This window comes from Camelus bactrianus, chromosome 33, assembly GCF_048773025.1.
Source record: "Camelus bactrianus isolate YW-2024 breed Bactrian camel chromosome 33, ASM4877302v1, whole genome shotgun sequence".
In the NCBI taxonomy this organism is placed as follows: Eukaryota; Metazoa; Chordata; class Mammalia; order Artiodactyla; family Camelidae; genus Camelus; species Camelus bactrianus.
Window position 1 is genome coordinate 22,394,163 of NC_133571.1, and position 18,379 is coordinate 22,412,541.

At 52.2% G+C, this 18,379-nt stretch overlaps 1 protein-coding gene across 3 annotated transcripts in view; it reads right to left on the bottom strand.

Moving 5' to 3' along the window:
* Window positions 1–18,379, bottom strand: part of SNX19 (sorting nexin 19) — a 39,927-nt gene that overhangs the window by 10,154 nt on the left and 11,394 nt on the right. Inside the window, exons 8-9 of one of the 3 annotated variants that reach the window (XM_074356933.1) lie at window positions 17,809–17,938; window positions 5,294–6,055 (exon numbers count right to left, since the gene is read on the bottom strand). In XM_074356933.1, coding sequence (XP_074213034.1) covers window positions 5,629–6,055; window positions 17,809–17,938 — 557 coding nt within the window. In that variant the 3' untranslated portion in view covers window positions 5,294–5,628. Of the gene's footprint in view, window positions 1–5,293; window positions 6,056–16,742; window positions 16,884–17,808; window positions 17,939–18,379 lie in introns of those variants that run through there. The other 2 variants (XM_074356935.1, XM_074356934.1) reach the window with 2 other exon arrangements.

The following is an 18,379-nucleotide window of genomic DNA, read 5'->3' on the forward strand; positions in this document are numbered from 1 at the left end:
GACCAGGACACTCGTCCCTGCCCCCCTGCATTCAACACCGAGGCGACTGCCCCACGCACACGGCCGGCCAGATGGGTCAGACATGGCTCAAAGGGAAAGGGAGAGAAAGGGGAGATGTGGTTAAAGCTTCTCTCACCGTCAACACATCTACAGATCAGAAGTGTAGATACATTCTGTCACCCTCAGCGCAGGGTTCACCGTCATTTAAGCCACCGGATCATGGCATAGAGTACTTCTCAAACTGTGGGCTGAACAGCAAGAGGGAACAGGTCATCTGCTCTGTGGTCTGTGACAACATTCAGAAACACGTAAATGGAAGTAGGTAAGAAGAGAAATCACACAAGTGCAGCCTTCTGTTCCACGTCTGCGTGACCATGTGGATACAGAAGCTGGGTCTTTGTGTGTGTGTCCACGGGAGGTCATGATGAAAAAGGTGTTTCTTACTGTGAGCTGAAGTAGGAGTTTGGAAAACACTGACATAGTATAAGGAATTAAGAGTTCCAAGAGAAGGAGGAAAAACTCGAGCCACATTTTTAGCCTCTTGGAAACAGGCCCCCCTCCACCCACCCCCAAGCACCCTGTAAAATGAAGTCTGCCAGTGGCTCACACCCAGGTACGTGTTCCATACCCACAGCCGCAGCGCACTCCTTCCAGCAGCTGCTCGGTAAACCAGCAGCCCCCACCTCCAGGGTGGGGAGAAGGGGAGCTTGCGGGCGATGGTGTGGATCCAGAGCGCTTCCCACTCATCGACAAGTTGTTCTCGCCAACTTCACACCTGACGGAAGCCACAGCTCGCTTCCCTGCGATTCCTTTCCCAGGCCTCTGCTTTCCCACTGCGGCCCCTTCTCATGTTTATACATGGTTCCCCGTCAGCTCTCGGCTCTAGGCTTCCCGGTCCTACAACCAGCCAGACGCAGGCTGCTCGGCCGTGTCTCAGCATCGCTGCCCTCTGCCTGTGTATCTCGGTTCCCATCCTCTCCTGCCCTGCGCCGGGAGGAGAATGAGGAGGGGATGAACTGCAAGGGCGAGAAGCTCCTGTTTCTGTCTCCCACTGACTGCTGTGAAATCTAAAGCGGTTCACAGGGTCGCACACAACTTCTCTGAGTTTTGCTTTCATGTTTTAAATCCTGGATCCACATCTTTAAACCATGTGCTTCAAGGGAAGATGAAATACTGCCCAAACACCACGATTTAAGAATCTGAGCGCCACAGTTTTATATCTAGCCACGAAAAATTTTTATTGCAGATATAAAATTAATATGTTTTAAGAATTGAAGTATTTTTTATCAAGGAAGTTAAAGAAATCCTCTGTTGAGCCTTAGTGGTTATCCATTCCTATCTCACCAACTCTCACCAACTCATGAATGAAAACACTGAGAAAAAAGGGATTATTTGTAGCAAAGGCTTACAGACACATACAGCTTTAGAGCTGGAAGGGAGAGTTCACCCCTGTCCAGCCTCCTCTCCAGGCAGAACTCCCCTGTGTAATATCGTGGCAGAGCCAGGGGCTCTGGCCTGGGAATCCAGAGTTGGGCTTTTATCCTAACTCTGCCACCAACTAGGAATGCGCCTTTGGGGAAGTTACTTGATTCCTGAAAAGGATAATTTCAGTGCGTTAGGGATGCTTCTCAAAGATGGGCCACCAAAGCCTGCCTCTTCGTAACTCCTGGTCATTGCTCCTACTTCTGCCCTCAGAAGTTTAACAGGAGATATTAAAGCTACTAGGTCAAAGTTCTTTCAAAAGACAACACTTTGCACTTTTAAATTCAGCTCTTATTTCTCTGCTAAGTCCCCTCCACAAGCTATACACCCTTGATTCTACCGACCTCAGAGCTGAGTACGCAGAAGACTCTCAATATCAGACGAGTGAAGGAGAGAAAGGAACCATTCCCCACCCTGGTTCCATCCTCGGGCTGTGTGCTGCTTTGTCAGAGTCTCTTAAAATGGAGGACCCAGAACCCAAACGCAACCTCCAGATGTGCCCTGAGCAGCAAAGAATGCAGAGGACCAGTGCCTTCCTTGATCCAGACACCATACTTCTATTAATACAGTCAGAAGGCGGAGTTGGCTTTTTGGGCACACACATCAAAGCACGGACTCACACTGAGTCTGCAGCCAGCTGGAGCCTTAGGCCCACGTATGCACCTTAACAGAAAACCACGTGCCCCTCTGCTAGGCCTCAGCTTGCCCTTTTGTGCTTGTGTAATTTTAAAAATCTGAATTCTGAGTTACAGTATTTACTTCTATTTAATTCCATCTTGTTTGTTTTAGATTATCATTCTAAACTTTCTAAATCTTTCTGAATCTTGACTTGTGTCATCTGAAGTATTAATTATACCGCTAAGATTAGAGTTACTTGCAAATTTACTGATGGTCAGGATAAGTACAATGCAGCGCTCTGTCACTGGAAACCACTCTTCGGGCTCTCAACCTGTTAGACACTTGGACTGAAGACACCCAACTAACAATGGGACATTTAGAAGTGCCACAGTCCAGGCCACGTACCTCCATGTGGACATTATAAAAACGTGGCACAAGCCTGAAGAAATTCACAGACAGCAGACACACCAGCGCACCCCTCTCACTGAATGGCCCGAGCGTCCCGCTGAGGGAAAGAAGCCACGCTCACCAGGCAGGCGGGTGCCCGCGGAACGTTCTCTGGCTTCTAGGGCTCGCTGTTTCCCTTCCCGAGTGTTCACAAAACATATCTGATCACTGGCTTCAGAAATTTCAAAAGATAAATGTCAGGGTCAGGGACCTGTATCCTTTGTTTAAAGGCCAGACATCCGTCCATCTCCACCCCAGCCCGTCTCCAGATGAAAACTTTCTTAATGATCTGGGTCTTCAAAGATGAATACAAATGCTTTCAACTCACCCACGTCAGGAACACGAGTTTTAAAGCAGACTGAATGCTCTCTTATTACTTTCATTCCTATTTCAGTCTTAAATTTTCGTTTACTCATGTTTGCTCAATTCTTCTTGTTAGACCATTTTCCTTTATGGAAAAACCAGAAATTAAATAGCCTAGCAAACAGTAGACCAAGTCATTGTTGAATAAATCAATGAGTTCTCAATATAACTAGTTAACACTACGGCGTCTGTACCAAACAGCTGACCTATATTTTCCTTTGTTCTTGCTTTTAATATGTGTTTTTTTTAAAAAAAAGTCTTTCCGCGAACAACTGTCCACAACATCAGCTCCTTCTGAGCTCAGGCTCACCAGACACCATTCTCGCCCGCCATGAGGCCTGCTCTGTGCACTGCTCACGCGTGCCCCCCTGCTTCTCACGGACGTCCACCTGTAGTCTGATCGCAGGCAAACCACCCTCGTGTCGCTGGATGCTGGTTCTCTTCCTTCCTCACTGGAATCTTGTTTTAACTGGTTTGTTCCACTTACTCCACACATACTGGCTGAGCTCCTTGTAACGGCCAAATGACTAGGAGTGTAAGGGTTTGGGGGCGGGGGTCTCGCTTCGTTTTGACATCTTCCTGGGCGCTTACTGTAACAGTGCCGTTCAGGTAATAAGCTGTCAAATATTTACTGAATGAATTCAACCTTATTTCAGAACTCTCAGGGATAACTTCCAGCGTTAGAACTCTTAGTAAGAAAATGTAAAAACCTTTCCTCTGAACCAGCTTCACAGTTAACTATTCATCCCACGTTTTCCTTTTTCTTCCAGAGACAGAGCTTGCGGACAGAAGAAAAGATGCAAGTACAATCTGCCCCTTCCCCATCAGGTTTTCTTTCAAAAATCTCAAAATTATTAGAAGTACAGTCCACGCTCCCTCCCGTCATCATTTATTTTTGCACAGAAGTAGGCCCTAACCTACCAATTTAATAAGTAACCAGACTCACCACCACAACTCAGATACCCTGCTCAGAAAGACAGCAGCCCTTCTGCCGGCCCACAAGGCAGACAGCCAGTCCCTGGGGTCTCCTTTTCCCTGCCCCAGTCCACCAGCCCCCGCAACCACATCGGTATTCAACACTTACGACTCTGGGTGACCGTGCCCCGACACCCCCTCTGGTAGCACATTGGCCCTTTCTGTCTGCGGCGGTGATCCTGGCTGAGGTCCCCATCATTTCACTGTCAGTATAACCCTTTCCTAACTTGTTTCCTGGCTCTAACGCTGCCTCAGTCAGTCCTCCACGGCACTACTGAAGCGATTTTTCTGAGTTACAAAGCTGATCGTGTCATCGCCCATTTAAATTTTCTAAATGGCTTCCCATTTGAACGTGCTTGTGTGTTTGTGTGTGTCAGAGAAAGACTCCTTTGGGTCCTCTTAAAAAATCCCCCAGACGGGGGCGGAACCCTCTGTTCCCTGAAGGGTGCAAGGGCTCTGTGTGAGTCGCGCCCACCGCGCCTTCGGCGCGCTCTCGGCCGCTCTGGCCACACGGCGCGCTCCCATCACACCGCAAGGTCCCCCCGCTGCCTTCAGTGCTCCGTTCTCCAGTCAGCGCGCGGTGTGCCTTCACCCTTCCCCCCCCCCCCCCCCAGACTCACCTCCTCTATAAACCTTCCCCGGGTCTCTTACAGCTGATTACTCAGTCCCTTCTCCGAATCGTACACAGGTCTTTCTAAAGAACTTCACACGGTAACTCCCTATCTGTGAGGCTGCATCTCCAACTGAGCGGGGAACTTAGGGAAGGAACGTGGGGTCTTTTTTGTATTTTAATCACTTAACATGAGTGCCTGGCACACAGCAGGTGATCAGCGTGTATTAGTCACTAAGTGAGTCAGCGCTGTAAAGAGACGACCCTGCTCGCACGGTGTGGCCCACAGCGCAGACACAGCTGTGCGGAAGGCAAACGTCCCGACCCACGAAGCAGCACGAGGACAGTGAGCTGACTGTGGGCTTTCGGAGGAGGACGGTAACAGGTTAAAACAAAGCAGACGATCTAGAAACCCTTTGTATCTGGCATTTTATACGTATTTATGGAAACGTTTGGCAGATTAATTTTCCTAACAATCTTCTGTTTAGGCTCATATTAAAATTAAACTGTGGCCCAACACACCAGCCGTAGGGTGATGTTACAAGTACACTGGGTAAGGAGTCAGCTGAGCTGGAATTAAGAATTCCTTGTGAATAATCCACGCACTCACACCTGGTCATGCCCTCCCCTGGCAGGGGAGACAGGCGGGAGGCAGGGAGGGCCAGCTGTGCTCTGGACCCTGCACACCCCGCGGGCCCTGGAGAGGGGACCACTGCCACACTGTGTTTTTGTCAGTTTTCCTGGGAGATAGGCCCAGAGGATACAAGAGACTGAAGTCAGACAGAAGCAAAAGGGCTGTGAGGACCGTGAGGCACACTTGTATTCTGGGGGTGCCCCAGTGGACGGAGCAGCAGCGAACTGACTCCAGCCCCTTACTTGAAACTAGTGAGAAGAAAAGAAGGGAGCAGAATGTTCACGCAAGAAGTGGCCCAAAGCAGCGGTCAGACTACCTTTTCAACAAATGCAGAAGAAGAGGGAGACACCTGGCGGTTCTGTGTTCACTGAAAAATGAGACTGACTGCGAGGACCTTTAGAAACCTGTTCTAGATCTGAGCGCTGTGACACTCAGGATTCCAGTTTCAAAGATTATCACACAAATCTAGCACCCACCACGGCCTTCAGAGCAGCCTTTCTCAGCCCCACACCGCGCTGCTACCCGCGCACCACGGTCCAGCTCCGAGAAAGCAGAGCTGCCGGAGCGCAAAGCCGGGCAAAGTCAGGCGCACATTCTGCCTGTCATCTGTTCGGTCCAAGTACAAGCAGCAGCAGGAAGTCTTCTCACAACCTGTGGCTCCCTGTGTCTCTGCAACCGTCGTGTCTCTGCTCCAAGCCTGAGACAGTCCTGTCAGGAAGAGGCCACCACAGCTGCACATCAGAGGGGCCGGCCCCCTTCTGGAGAAGAGAAACTCGGCAGCCAGCGGAGCCACAAGGGTCACAGCGCGTGCTGTGACAGGGAAGCAGCCCCGCAGCCTGGCTGCTCGGAAGTCGAATGGACTCTCTGCAACTGGCCTCCTTCTTAACAAACGGACGACTTCTTGCCTTGACTGCTTCCCAAAGTCACTGAGGTCAAATGAGAGAAAGAGAACATTTTGAATGTGCTTGTGTGTTTGTGTGTGTCAGAGAAAGACTCCTTTGGGCCTCTTAAAAAACCCCACCAGGTCCAGGAACTAAACGATGACAGGTCCCGGAGTGAACCGCGCACTTGGTGCCTCAGTTTCCCCTCAGGCTCAGGGAGGGAGACGTCAGAACAATGAACCATTCTGTGCTGAGCATTTACAGAGACGGGGGAGGGGACCGTGGGGGGAGGGGTAACTGGAAGACAGTATCTCAGAACTCCTCCTAAAGCTAGACCTACCTATTGTAAACGATGATGCCATCCCTGCAGGGGCTCAGGGTTCACGCCGCCACCGTTCTCTTCTTTCCTTGGCTCCCATGGCCAGAACAGCAAGCCTGGCTTGTTCTCAGGCACCAGGTAGCTACCCTGACCCTTTCCTGTCTCAGCACCCAGGGTAGGGAGGCGGTGGGAAAGGGGAGGCTGAGTAAAATGCCCACCCGTCCCGATGAATACTGTGTCTGGTGGCAGGTGAAGGTCAGGGAAGGGGAGGAGAACCCTTAAGGCTGGAGCCCTCGGCAGGGGGGCAGGACCCGACGCAGGGCAGCAGCAGGAGCTGAGCCGCGACTTTACAGCCAGACCCTGCTGTTCCGGTGACTCACCTCACAGGGAGCTGTCCAGGCTCCCTCTGCTCGGGGCAAAAACCATCACTACAGGGGCGGGGGGCAGAGGGGAGCGGAGGAGGGGGAGGTGACACGGGGTATGTGCTCCACTTGACAGGCAGGGCCCCAGCGTCCGCAAATCCTAGCGATCACAGGTTCAGAGGGCGCTCAGCCACGTGAGGAAGAGAGGCTCAGGGATGTATTTAAGTAAGCAGACATGGCAGAGGAAGCCTCGAAGAGAACGAAGCACAGGCCTCAGACAGAGACGTCGAAGCTAAGACAGCAGGACAGACACTGGGAGGAGCAGGGGAAGGAAAGCGAGCATCATGAAGAGAACCACCTCCGGGAGAAGGACCACCCCAGGGCGCGAACTGTCCACAGGCTGGATTTTAAAACCTTTCCTAACAGAAGGCACGGAGCGTGCAGGACGCAGCTGTGACGGCGCCAGAGTCTCCGCAGAGGAGAGGTTTTGGAGGTGCCCCTGTGGCTGGAAATGAGGAGGGCGAGGCAGAGGGACCACCCTGAAGCCGCAGGTACACAGCACACCCACCGCATCTGCACAGCTTCCACGCTTGCTGGGGGTGGCTGAACTGCCCCCGGGAAAGCCTTCTGTGCCATAACCGTGTCAGTGCTGGGTTACAGTGTGCTTCCCCCAGTCCTGCTCCCTCCCTGCCCCAGTACCCGGACACTCGACGAAGTCTCTGTCTCAAGACAGAGGCAAAGAGGCACTGACGTGTGGCTGTGTCTCCAAACCCAAGTTGACAGGAAAAAGCCAAGTGACCCCACCCCTGGCTGAAAGCAGGCTGACAAGACCCCCAGTACCAGCGAAATCCAGCGCTGACAACCTGCCTCGGGGAGGTGTGTGCCTAGGCCTCTGGCCTCCAAAAAGGCCTTGAGTTCAGGGCAGCGAGCTTACAGAGGGTGCTGCCGACAGTTTTCAATTTCAGATGCCCGGCTGATTTTATCAGCCACAGACTCTGTTCACTCTGTGTTCCTGAGTCAAAACTGCTCTCAACAAATCAGCTCCAGCACTGAACCCTCAAGAGGTGGGATGCGCTCCAACGGGCGTCTTCTGGGGACACGCTGCTCAGAGAAGCAAGTGCTCGCTGAAGACTAGTCAGAGCAGAGGGGGAAGGGTGAAGGGGCAGACGCTGGGCTGGTCTCAAAGTCAGTGGCCTGAAGCAGAGGTCAGGTAAGTAGCCCTGAGCCATGGAGCAGGATGGCGAATGGTTTCCATGACTGTCACCACCAGGGCAAGGGCCTATAGCCGCAAAATAAACACGGCTGCCGCAAAAGAGGAGGTGAATGGGTACTGCTTACCCTGCAGCGCCACCTGGTGCCCAGAGGGAGAATCCCTGCCCTGACGCTCCCCCAAGTGGCCGCAGCTGGTGGGCTTTCCACGATGCAGTGAACAAAACAAAAAGACCCCCGCCCCGCCGCCCCACTGTGTGCCTGCGCGCACACACTCAGAAGGGGGCCCCCTGAGAGTATTCAAAACATGCTTAAAGGGCACTTTTATTTACAAGTAGAAGTAATGTCCTTCCCCCTGTTTAAAAACGTTTCAGCGCCTGGAATGCTCTTTGCTCTAAACCAGTCTAAGTGATTCCTATCTCGCAAGGGTCGGCTTTAAACACCGACTTTCCTCTATAAATCCCACCTCACATTTACCCCCAAGAATCCGCATGAGCTCTTCCTGTGTTTGCCGTCTATCCTGCGTCACCTGGCCTCGCGCTGTTCAGCATTTCTAACTGATCCTTAGGGGTTCTCGCTTCCCTCGGGCTGAGAGGACCTGAGAGGAGAAACGGGGCTCACCAGGTCTGAAGGGCTAGCTCCCCACAAGTCCTTAAGTGCACACTGGCATCAAAGCTCACACAGGCTTTACAAAAATTATTTGTAAAGAGGTCACCAAGCAAACTAAATAAAGTTAGCTTCCTAGAAAGAAAGGAAGAAGGTCGGGAGTACCTGGGCGAAGGGGCAGCTCCCTGGTTCTGAAGAAACTGCATTTCTGCTCTCGATGTGACTCGGGAGATTGAAGTGGGTACGTAAGGAAGACAGGATGGCGCGTGGAGGGCTAACGTGAAGGCAGGGACCCTGCCTTGAAGGATGCAGAAAAGACCATCGGTCGGTCCCACAGGGTCTGTGCTGTTACAGATCACAGCGCAAGCTCACTAGAAAGCCCTCTCAAAAACCCACTGAAATGCCCTGTATTATCTACCCTGCATCAGCTGTGTCACTGCCCAGCGAGTAAGTCCTCAAGGGGATGGCCCACGGAACCTGCTGAAGGCCGAGCGCTCACGCTACCGAGCGCTAGCAGGTGGCAGGGACGCATCGAGGGCTCCACCCGCCTTCATGCGCCAGTCCCACCTGGAGACTCACTCAGGTAAAGGGAGGTTAAGTGGCTTGTTCTAAGTCACACAGGAAGCCTCCAAACAGGACTGGGACTTAGACCCGCCTGGCCCAAAGCCCGTATCTTACTCCCCACGTGGCAGGAAAGAGGCTGAGATGCCTGCAGAGGGCGAGCTCAGGTGGGCCTCACAGCGGGAGGCCCCTGGTGGCAGAGGGCACGGTGTTGTCCTGGAAAGGAGAAAGCCCCCGGGGTGGGAGATGGCCCACGGCCTGGGAACAGGAGCTGCCCACGCAGGGCTGGCTGAGGGGTGTGTAAGGGAGATGCTGTGACATTTGGGTTTCCTGCCCCTGGCAGCGCTGAGGAGCCCCTGAGAGTCTCACTAGTGCTGAGGAGAGGGGCTGATTCAGCTGGAAGGGTGTGTGATGCCCATTAATTTGATGAAAATTTGTGAAGTGCCTTTCATGTACACAGGCAAGTGCCTACAACAGGACGGAGTCACAGTCCCTGCCCTCAAGACGCTCACAGTCCGGAACTGTCCTCCGAAACTGGCTTAGGCTCCTGTTTGCAGTCACAGATGGGTAAGAGGTACCAATAACCTGACTCGGAAAAAAAAGATTTTTAAACGTAAATATTCCACGACATTCTGTTTTTTTCTTAACTGCTACCAATTCTGTATCTTTGTTTGAGTGTATGAGAATCCCCCCCCTCCCAGAGCCAGTGAGCTACCACCGACCTGCTACAACCTTGAAGTTGTGTTCAAGTAGAAACTGTCAGTACACGACACGACAGGAGAGGCACGATGTCTTTATCCTAAGATGGGTGCAGAGTGAGAGACACCCGAGAAATACAAGAGGGAGGCCACTCATACAAATGGAGGCTGCTGGGGCCCATCCTGGCCCAGTCCATTAGCCCCCTTTGTCAGGGTCTAATGCAGGAGGCACAGGACACGTAACGTTCCTCTTCCCCAAGGAAGCACAGCGCAGCCTGAGCAAAGCCACTGCTACAAACCACAGATTTCAGCCCCTCTGAAACCAGCCTGGGTCTAGACTTTGAAGACCAGGAGATAATCCATCAGGACAATTTGAAAACTTAGTCTGAGATAACTTTGTATCTTGGGGCTTTTGCAAAAGTATGTATTTTTCTACAGAAGCTACGCATAGGAAGAGATCAGGTATAAGACACCACAAGGCCCTAGAGCTGAACTCAAAGAAAGAGACATTATGGAGCAAAGGAAAAAGCCATAACCTGTGTTTCCTGAGAATCTCTGAATCTTAACCCTGATCATCTTTTCTTGTTTGAGAACAGGATGCAGAACAGACACACCAAAGGCGCACATACCACTTCTGGCCCGAGCATCCCTTAGGAATGAAAGACAGATGAAGATGAATTTATATGCTACCATCACACCCATGTGTCCCTGAGGCCAGTCAGATGGAAAGTAAGAGACACTAGACGGACACAAGGCACAGGGACTCCCAGGGAGGCCGAGTCCAGGGGCGCTGCTCTGCGAGGACGCCTGCACGCTGGGGAGGCAGTCGGGGGACGGACGGTGCACGGCTGAGGCCAGGACCACTTCGGTGGAACCCTGGGTGTGGCGCTTACTAGTGCTAGGATTCTGGGAAGGTTATTTAATCGGTACCTCTTTCCTCACTTACAAAACGTACGTCTCTCTCACAGAACTGCGCTGCACGTTAGCACACAAAGCCCACAGCTGCCCCGGTACAGCTAGTACTTAGTAAGCATCAGTTCCTTTTCTGTTGCAACTGCCTGTGCCCTGTCGGTGGCGGGCCTGGAGCTCCCCACAGCACAGAGCCAGTGTCACAGCGACCCTTTATCCATCTGCTACGTGGACTGTCCACCAAGCAAGAGGCCCCTGGCTGGGCTCCACGCAGGACCCGGGAGCGACCTAAGCGGGTAGGAGACACAGAAGAGCTCAGGCCCGTCCGCCCGTCTCCGCCCCTGAGGGCGAGGAGCGCCTCCCCGGGCAGCGCAGCACCATCCACGGCCCTCCCCTGACCGCTCCTGGGCGATGGTCTGCAGAGCCCCCTGTTCTGAGAAACCGATTCCACGGCCCGGCACCAGGCCCAGAGCTCGGCATTTCATCTCCTCCTGGATGCTCTGCTTGCTGACTTCCCTAACCTGGCACGTTCTTTTCTCCTTCTTCCTCTCTGTCTACTTCCTGACTTCACATACTTTTCCACTTTCTTTTGCCTACAGATCATAGAATTTTCTTTTTTCCCAACTCTCCTGCCTCTCTATTCCATTTCCATGTGCCCTCAACACACACACACACCCCTCCACTCACTCTTTAAGAAACCCTGACGCAGATGCCAGGAATGTGTCTGCTGCCCTTTTGACACAGAGTCTGCTGCCATCTCTGGGGCCACGGCGGGGGCAGAGCCACGGGCCGTGGCATTCGTGTACTCCACTGCTAGCCTGGCTCGTATTTTTGTCATGGCTTTGCTCTGGGCATCCAGGCAAGGAGCTGGGCCAGCTTCTCCTCATTCCTTCACTCTGCATCAGGACCCCATAATAGTCTCAGCCCTCACCTTGGCCGGATCTTCCTGCCCCACACCTCCCGCTACCAGTGGCGCACGGTACATCTGCGCTCCTGCCCTCCAGCCCCGCCTGCGTCTGAGTCCTCGTCCAGCTTCCTAAACCTGCCTCTGATGCATGCGGGCACACGGGCGGTGTCTCCTGTTTTCAGACACGAGCGGTCTGCGTAACTGATCCACTCCTTGGCTTAGACTGCCACCCCCACCCTTCTCCCCTCCCTTTGACTCTAATTCCAATGAGGAATGCTCCTGCTTACATAATCGGACGTTCCCAGCACGGAAGCTGACATACGAGGTCAGGCGCGCATGCGTGCAGGACTTCCCTTTGACTTAACAATGCCTTTTTTGGGCATCTGGCTCCTCTTCAGCGCCCTTCCCCGACTCTCTCCACACTATCAACAGTCAAGGGAGATTTACGTAGCCTGGCTCGGATCAGAGCTCTTCCAACCTTGGCTTAGAAGGAGGGCCATTAGGTTGAATTTACTCTTTTTTTCCCCTTGCAGGCCAGGGACTGGGGGTGGGCTGGGGGGCAGGGAGATCAAGCACAGGCGAGAGAGGGCCGAAGTAAGAGCATCTGCTCCGGGCTGGGGAGTCCCAGGCAGCCCCGGCAGTTGTATACAGGTCTTTTAAGGGCGCAAGGAGAATGCACAAAGCTGAAAGCAGAAGTGATTAACTTATCTCCTTGCAGATGATAATGCTGGAGCTTGGAAAATGATGACATTTTAAAAAGGAGATGCATCTACATCCAGATGGCTGTACCATCCCTGACGGCCAAACTGCAGTGTGGTCAAGATGACCAGCGAGGAGCAGGGACTGCCCGGGGCCCGGTATCCTCTTCTTTGAAGTGCAGATCTTAAAGAGAGCCCAAGTATGCTGCAAAAGGACACAGTTCAGACACTTGTGGTTTCAGAGAGAGAACAAACATGCTGCCTCCTGGGCCGCAGTCACGGGGGACAGCCTCAGGGAGGTCAGCCCTGGGCAGGGCTGGGGCCACACCGGGCCTCCCTGGGGGCAGTGATGAGCGGTGGACGGGGGAGGTGCTGCAGTTTGGCGAGATATCACATTCCAGCTTCTTTGCTTAGCAAAGCACATAAAGCCAAAGAATGTAACACTGCATGAACCTCTTTTTAAAAATAAAAAACGCACGCTGTTTGTTCAGGGAACAAGTAACACGGGCTGACTTCAGGGTGCTGCAGGGTGCTGTGTGACGTGCGGGTGTGCGTGTGTGGAAGTGCAGTTCCCGTCTCACAAACTGACAGACAGTCCCCACCTGGGGAACGTATACGGCTGAGTCAATGATTTCTGGGCTGGCTCTTACGCCTTCAAATTACACGGCAAGAGTCTGATCCTGAGAGACAGTCACTACAGCTGAGCAGCAGACAAATGGGTTCAAGCTGTGCCTGTGGTATACTTACCAAACAGCCACAATCTATGGAGGTCTCAGTTTCCGCATCTTTGAAATGGGGATCATAATACCTCTCACAGGGCTCCGGAGGGGATGAAATGACCCGCTTACAACGTTCAGCACAGTGTATGCACCAGGTAAACTCCCAGCCAGAGCTTGCTGGGTGGTAAATCCTGAAGCTGACAAGACCAGTGTCTACACTCTGGACCCTGAAGTAAGCCCTGTCTGCTCCACGTGTCCCACGCGCGGGCGCTTGCTGCTGCGAGCCCGTGGGCCGCCGGCGCCAGGCCCTCTGAGCCTCTGGGGGGCGCTGGGGTCCTCTCCCAGGACACCCATGGCTTCTTGACCGTTCCCTCACGGAAGCTTCAAAACCAGTGTGAACCCAGCGTAAGACATTTGAGAGGAGGCCCATGAAAACCATTAGAAGGATGGGAACGATGCTTTATAGAGAGAGAGACTGACAGAAAGGCCGTGACAGGGAGGGACAGGACTCCTCACTTAATTCTCGTTTGTCTGCAGCAGCTTGGGGTGAGAAACACAAGCGCTGTGTTTCTATTTCTGTTGCAGCTCATGCAAAACCAAAAGGACTTCATGAAGAAAGTCTGATTAGACATCAGAACTTTCTGACAGGAAGGGGTATGAGACAACTCAGTGAACACCAAGTCTTCACCTGGAAATGTCCATGATGAACACAGGTCACAGACCACAGATGCAAGGAGTTTTCTAAAAGTAACTAGCCACAAAGTTCTGTTCGTGCACAATACTCATACTGGCTTCCCTCAAACTTACTAAAAACAGTAAGAATTTTCCCCCTTTAACAAAAAGATGCCACCCAATTTTTTAAAAAAGTGGAAAGAGAAGAAAGTCGAGGGAAGCTCGGCTGCAAGCCCTCCCCCGGGCTATGTCTGTGACTCAATCTGCACGTGGGTTTTGCGCCTTTCCGCTCCCCAGACAGCCGTCCGCCCGGCTGGCCCAAGGTGTGGCTCCAGCGGCCCTCCCGGGCATGGGGATGGACAGGCGAGGAACGCGGCCCAACCCGAGTCCTCCTCCTCCGAGGGCACCGCAGGGTCCCAGCAGCTCCCTCTGCCCACGGAGCCAGGAGCACAGTGGACCTGGAAAACACTGCTGAACCGTGCACGGGACCTGTGCTTGCTGCGCTGCAGAGACCAGGAGGCCTGCTTCCTGCCGTCGGACACGGGGATGCTCTCTGCCTGTCACGTTAACACGTGAGTCCACTGGCACAAAGTCACCGCGAAAGACCTCACAACGCCATGTGGTTTAGAAGCCCTGCCCTGTGTGACTCGGAGAGATACGCAAAACAGGGGCAGTGGAAGCTCCAGGAGGACACATGGGTGGGGCACCCTGAAGACATGAACAGAGCAGTGAATCGGGGCCACTAACTGGAGAAAGTGGAAACAGAATATACTTTTTATCCTTCCTTCCTTTTCTGAAGCACAAATATGAAGACCTCACGTTGACTGGACGTGCTCTATGCAGATACCTGGGGATAGACATCACTGTTACTCCTACTTTGCAGACGAGGAAACCAAAGCTCAGGGAGCTTGAACACAGCAGAGCAGCAGTCCACTGCAGTGAATAGAAACCTGGGCTTTGGAGCACCTGGGTGTGACATCTGGCTCCATCCACCAGCACTTGCTCTGTGATCACGGACAAGGCCCTCCGCTCTCACCACCACAAAGCCGTAACACACGTGAAAGGAGGGACATCTGTCTGTTTTGTTCACTACTGACCAGCCCTTAGTGTTTTTTCAACGAATAAAGGAATAAGACCAGAACAATCCCCCAACTGGAGAGGAGTATTTTAAGGTACAGGGGGATCAACGCCATGGCCCAGCCTCGCCAGTTCCTACCAGTCAGGCCAGGAAATAGCTTACTCTCCAGAGCATCACCTACTTCCTTCTTCACATCCCAACCCCTGCACTTCCCTGCCTTCTCCCTGTCGCGAGAGAACTTATCATCACTGCTCTGAGGCGACGCAACCTGGCTTGGAATTCTTGCAGCCTACAATCCCCTTGGGTTTAAGCTTCCTGTTTTAAAGCTCCAAGAACCCTAGCTATGGAAAATACCACTTCTTCAGTGATTTTCCATAATTCCCAAAATATACTTCTCTCTCCTTTCTCGCCCAAGTTCTTTAATATTCTGAGTTATTCAAACTTCAGGTAACCTTCCTACCTATTTAATATATGAATTTCAATCTTTTTTTGAATTTCTCCAGACTCATCTATACTTTCGTTACTACTGAGCAACATCTTGTATTCTGAAACCAATCTATGATGTAAATAACTCCGGTGGGGTTGGGGGGGTGTGATGAACTATGATACGTGAGCTCGTTTAGGACTGTCCCATTTTCGGAAAGCACTTGGAAGATTAGCAAAGGGAAGCCCGCTGGAGGGAGCAGCGAAATGAAGGCTCAGTCAGCAACGTTCACAAGGGACTGAGCAAAACATGAAGATTCGACTTGTGAGTGCAGAGGTGCTGAGAAGGGAAATGGTCATTCTTTTATTCAATACTAAATGAGTGTCTTCTTTGTCTCAGGCCGTGTGTACGTTATGGGGACAAAGGCTGGTTCTGGCCCTTAAAGAACCGCTGGTCCAGGCAAGGTTTCTCAACCTTTATGCTGCTGATACTGGGGTAGGGCGGCGGAGGGGGGCGGTGCCGTCCTGTGTCCTGCAGGACTCTCAGTGGCGCCCCTGGCCTCCAACCACCAGATTAAGTAACTCCCTGCCTCCCTTCCCAGACGCAACAACCAAAAATATCTCCAGATAGTGCCAGACACCCTGGGGGAAAACTGCCCCCCAGCTGAGGAGAACTAGGTTTGGGGAAAGTGGGCCATTTCTCTAATACACGGTGATCAGTACTGTTATCAAAATGGGGAGTAGAGAAGAGGGCCTCTTAGTTCTGGGGGAAAATGGGAGGGGATGCCTTAGGAAATTTCACAGAATGGCACTGATTATTCATTTTTTGAAAAATATTTAGCAGTAGGCTAAGTAGACAAAAAGAGGGAAAGTTTGGGGCAGAGGGAGCGAAGAGAAGGATGAGTGGAGAAGACACGGAGGCACAGGCAACAGCATGAACAAGACCTGAAGGAAGAGTCATCAGAGCTCAGGCCCCGGGGGACGGCTTGCATGAGGGAGAACCAGAAATGAGGTTGGGACCAGATCACTCCACGTAAGAAAGGAGCCGGGATTGTAATATAATAAATAAGTATATATTTAAAACACAGTGGAGCCCTTTTCAAACAAAACCTTACCCAGATCCCCAGTCTACTCAGCTGATGAAAATGGAATTGCTTTATGCATCACGGTCCACTCAGGACCCCTGGCCTCCAAGCTGGCTTCTGAAGCCCTCTGTGGAACCTTGAACTCTGGGAAGCATGCTGGAAAAATCTCTTTTGCAGGCAGAAGGCACCCCTGAAGGGTATTAAGTGAAGGATATACGTTCACATTTGCTTTTCAGAAAAAGCGGTCTTGAGACAGGGCTGAGTATGGAGAATGGACGGGGGAACCTAAAGGCAGAGACCAGTCAGCATCTGATATGTGGCATCCGCGGAGACCAGCCTTCAGACTGTGATTACACAGGACGCGCTGGCTTCAGAGTTGTGCACACCCGGCTTCAAACTCCAGCTCTGTCATTAACTATGACCTCGGGCAAGTCAGCTGACCTTGCCAAGCTCTATTTTCTTATTCTGCGCGATGGGGCCACCTACCTCACTTGGTTGCTCTAAAAAAGTATGTCCACGGAGGTCAGCTGCCGGCACAGGATAAGCACTCAGCAAGTGCAAACATGCACCCTCTTCTTCCACTTGGTCCTTAAAGACAACGCCTTAAGTCTCCCTGATCCTGGGTAGCTTCAGGTGTGGGAGGGGAGATTTAATTGCTTGTTAATGGATTTCCTACTCGCTGCAGGATACGCAACTTTTTTTAAAATTAACTTTTATTTTTGGAGTGACCTATTAGCATGAGCCACATGCTAGGAGAAGGGTTCAGGACTTGGCCTCTTCTCAGTGTGAGATCTGCCAGGATGTCTCCTGCGAGGGAGGTCAGAGCAAGAGTGGCCAAAGCTCAAGCACCGTGTGTGTCCGCCTGGTCCGGAGACAGCGCCTCTGGCCCTCTCCAGTCTAGCAAAGCTGCATCAGTTTCAGGGTGAGGAAGTCAGCAGCTAAAAACTCTGTGCGGCTCCTTCAGGAGATTCAAGTGATGCTGGGATTGCAAGGCCTGAATTGTGAGGTCCAAGTTTTAAACCCAGGTACCTTCTACTCCTTGCCATCCGTGCCAGCAGCACCTCCTCCGCTGTGAATACGTACCCCCTTCCTGAGAAAATCATCTTAGTTTTGAGAGTACTCACGCGCCCTGTCCTGGTCTTTCTCACTGTTCACTGTCACAGGGGCTGTGTCCTGTCAGCTAAGAGACACGCCCACTGGAACAGTGTGAACAGTTTAGGGCTTGGGGTAGAGCTGGGTGGAGAACTGAGCCCAGTGTAGGGAGAGTTCAGATGAAGTAGTCTGAGATCACAGGCAGTGCCTGTGACTTAGGGCTTATGCCAGAAGGCCTGCGGAAGCAGGCCCATTCAAACCTTAGACAAGCTGACGGATGAGAGCCTTGTGACACTCTGTGGGCAGCCTTCATGCTCGTGCCCCTGGAACAGAGCCCTGCTCTTCTCTCACGGCCACAGGCTTCCTGCACGCCACACTGTCCCCTTCTAGTGGAGACAAGCACACATCCAACCCTGTCCAAGCTGAGACTCTGATGTGAAGGGGAACTCAGTGGTCTTACCTCTGAATTAGCGTCCCAAAGATGAGATGAAGAACTTTCCGCATGTTTTCCGTACACAGCCATCTCCACTGCTCCATCAGCAGCAAAAGCAGCAGATCCAGGGCTGTGTCAGCCAACTCCGTCTCTGCTCCTGGGGATGAAAAGGCACCAAGAGTAAGTCAGAGACCTGTGATCGAGGAGCGCATTTCGGCGCACTGGGTTGTCGCCGTCTTCACATCGTTCTCACGTGTCTGTAATCCACCTGGAGTCAAGTCAGAGATGTCTGCCTCATTTCTACGAAGTTTAGTGAGAGGCTCCATACTCCTTTACAATTCTTTCATGTTCCACAATCACTTAGCAAAAATTTTTAATCTCTTAAAAAAATTTTGCATCTAATTACTTTGCCTACTTAGCTTCTGTTTCTTTTGTATTTCCCCCAGGAAGCTGAATACATTTTGTTCCAAGTAAGTGCTCACAACTGGTGACTAACTGGAACTGGCAGGGCCTAGTCTCCTCTATCCTTCTGTTCCACTCGCCTCCACAAAGCACCATGGAAATGTTGTGGGCAGCAGACATGGGATTCATTCTGTAA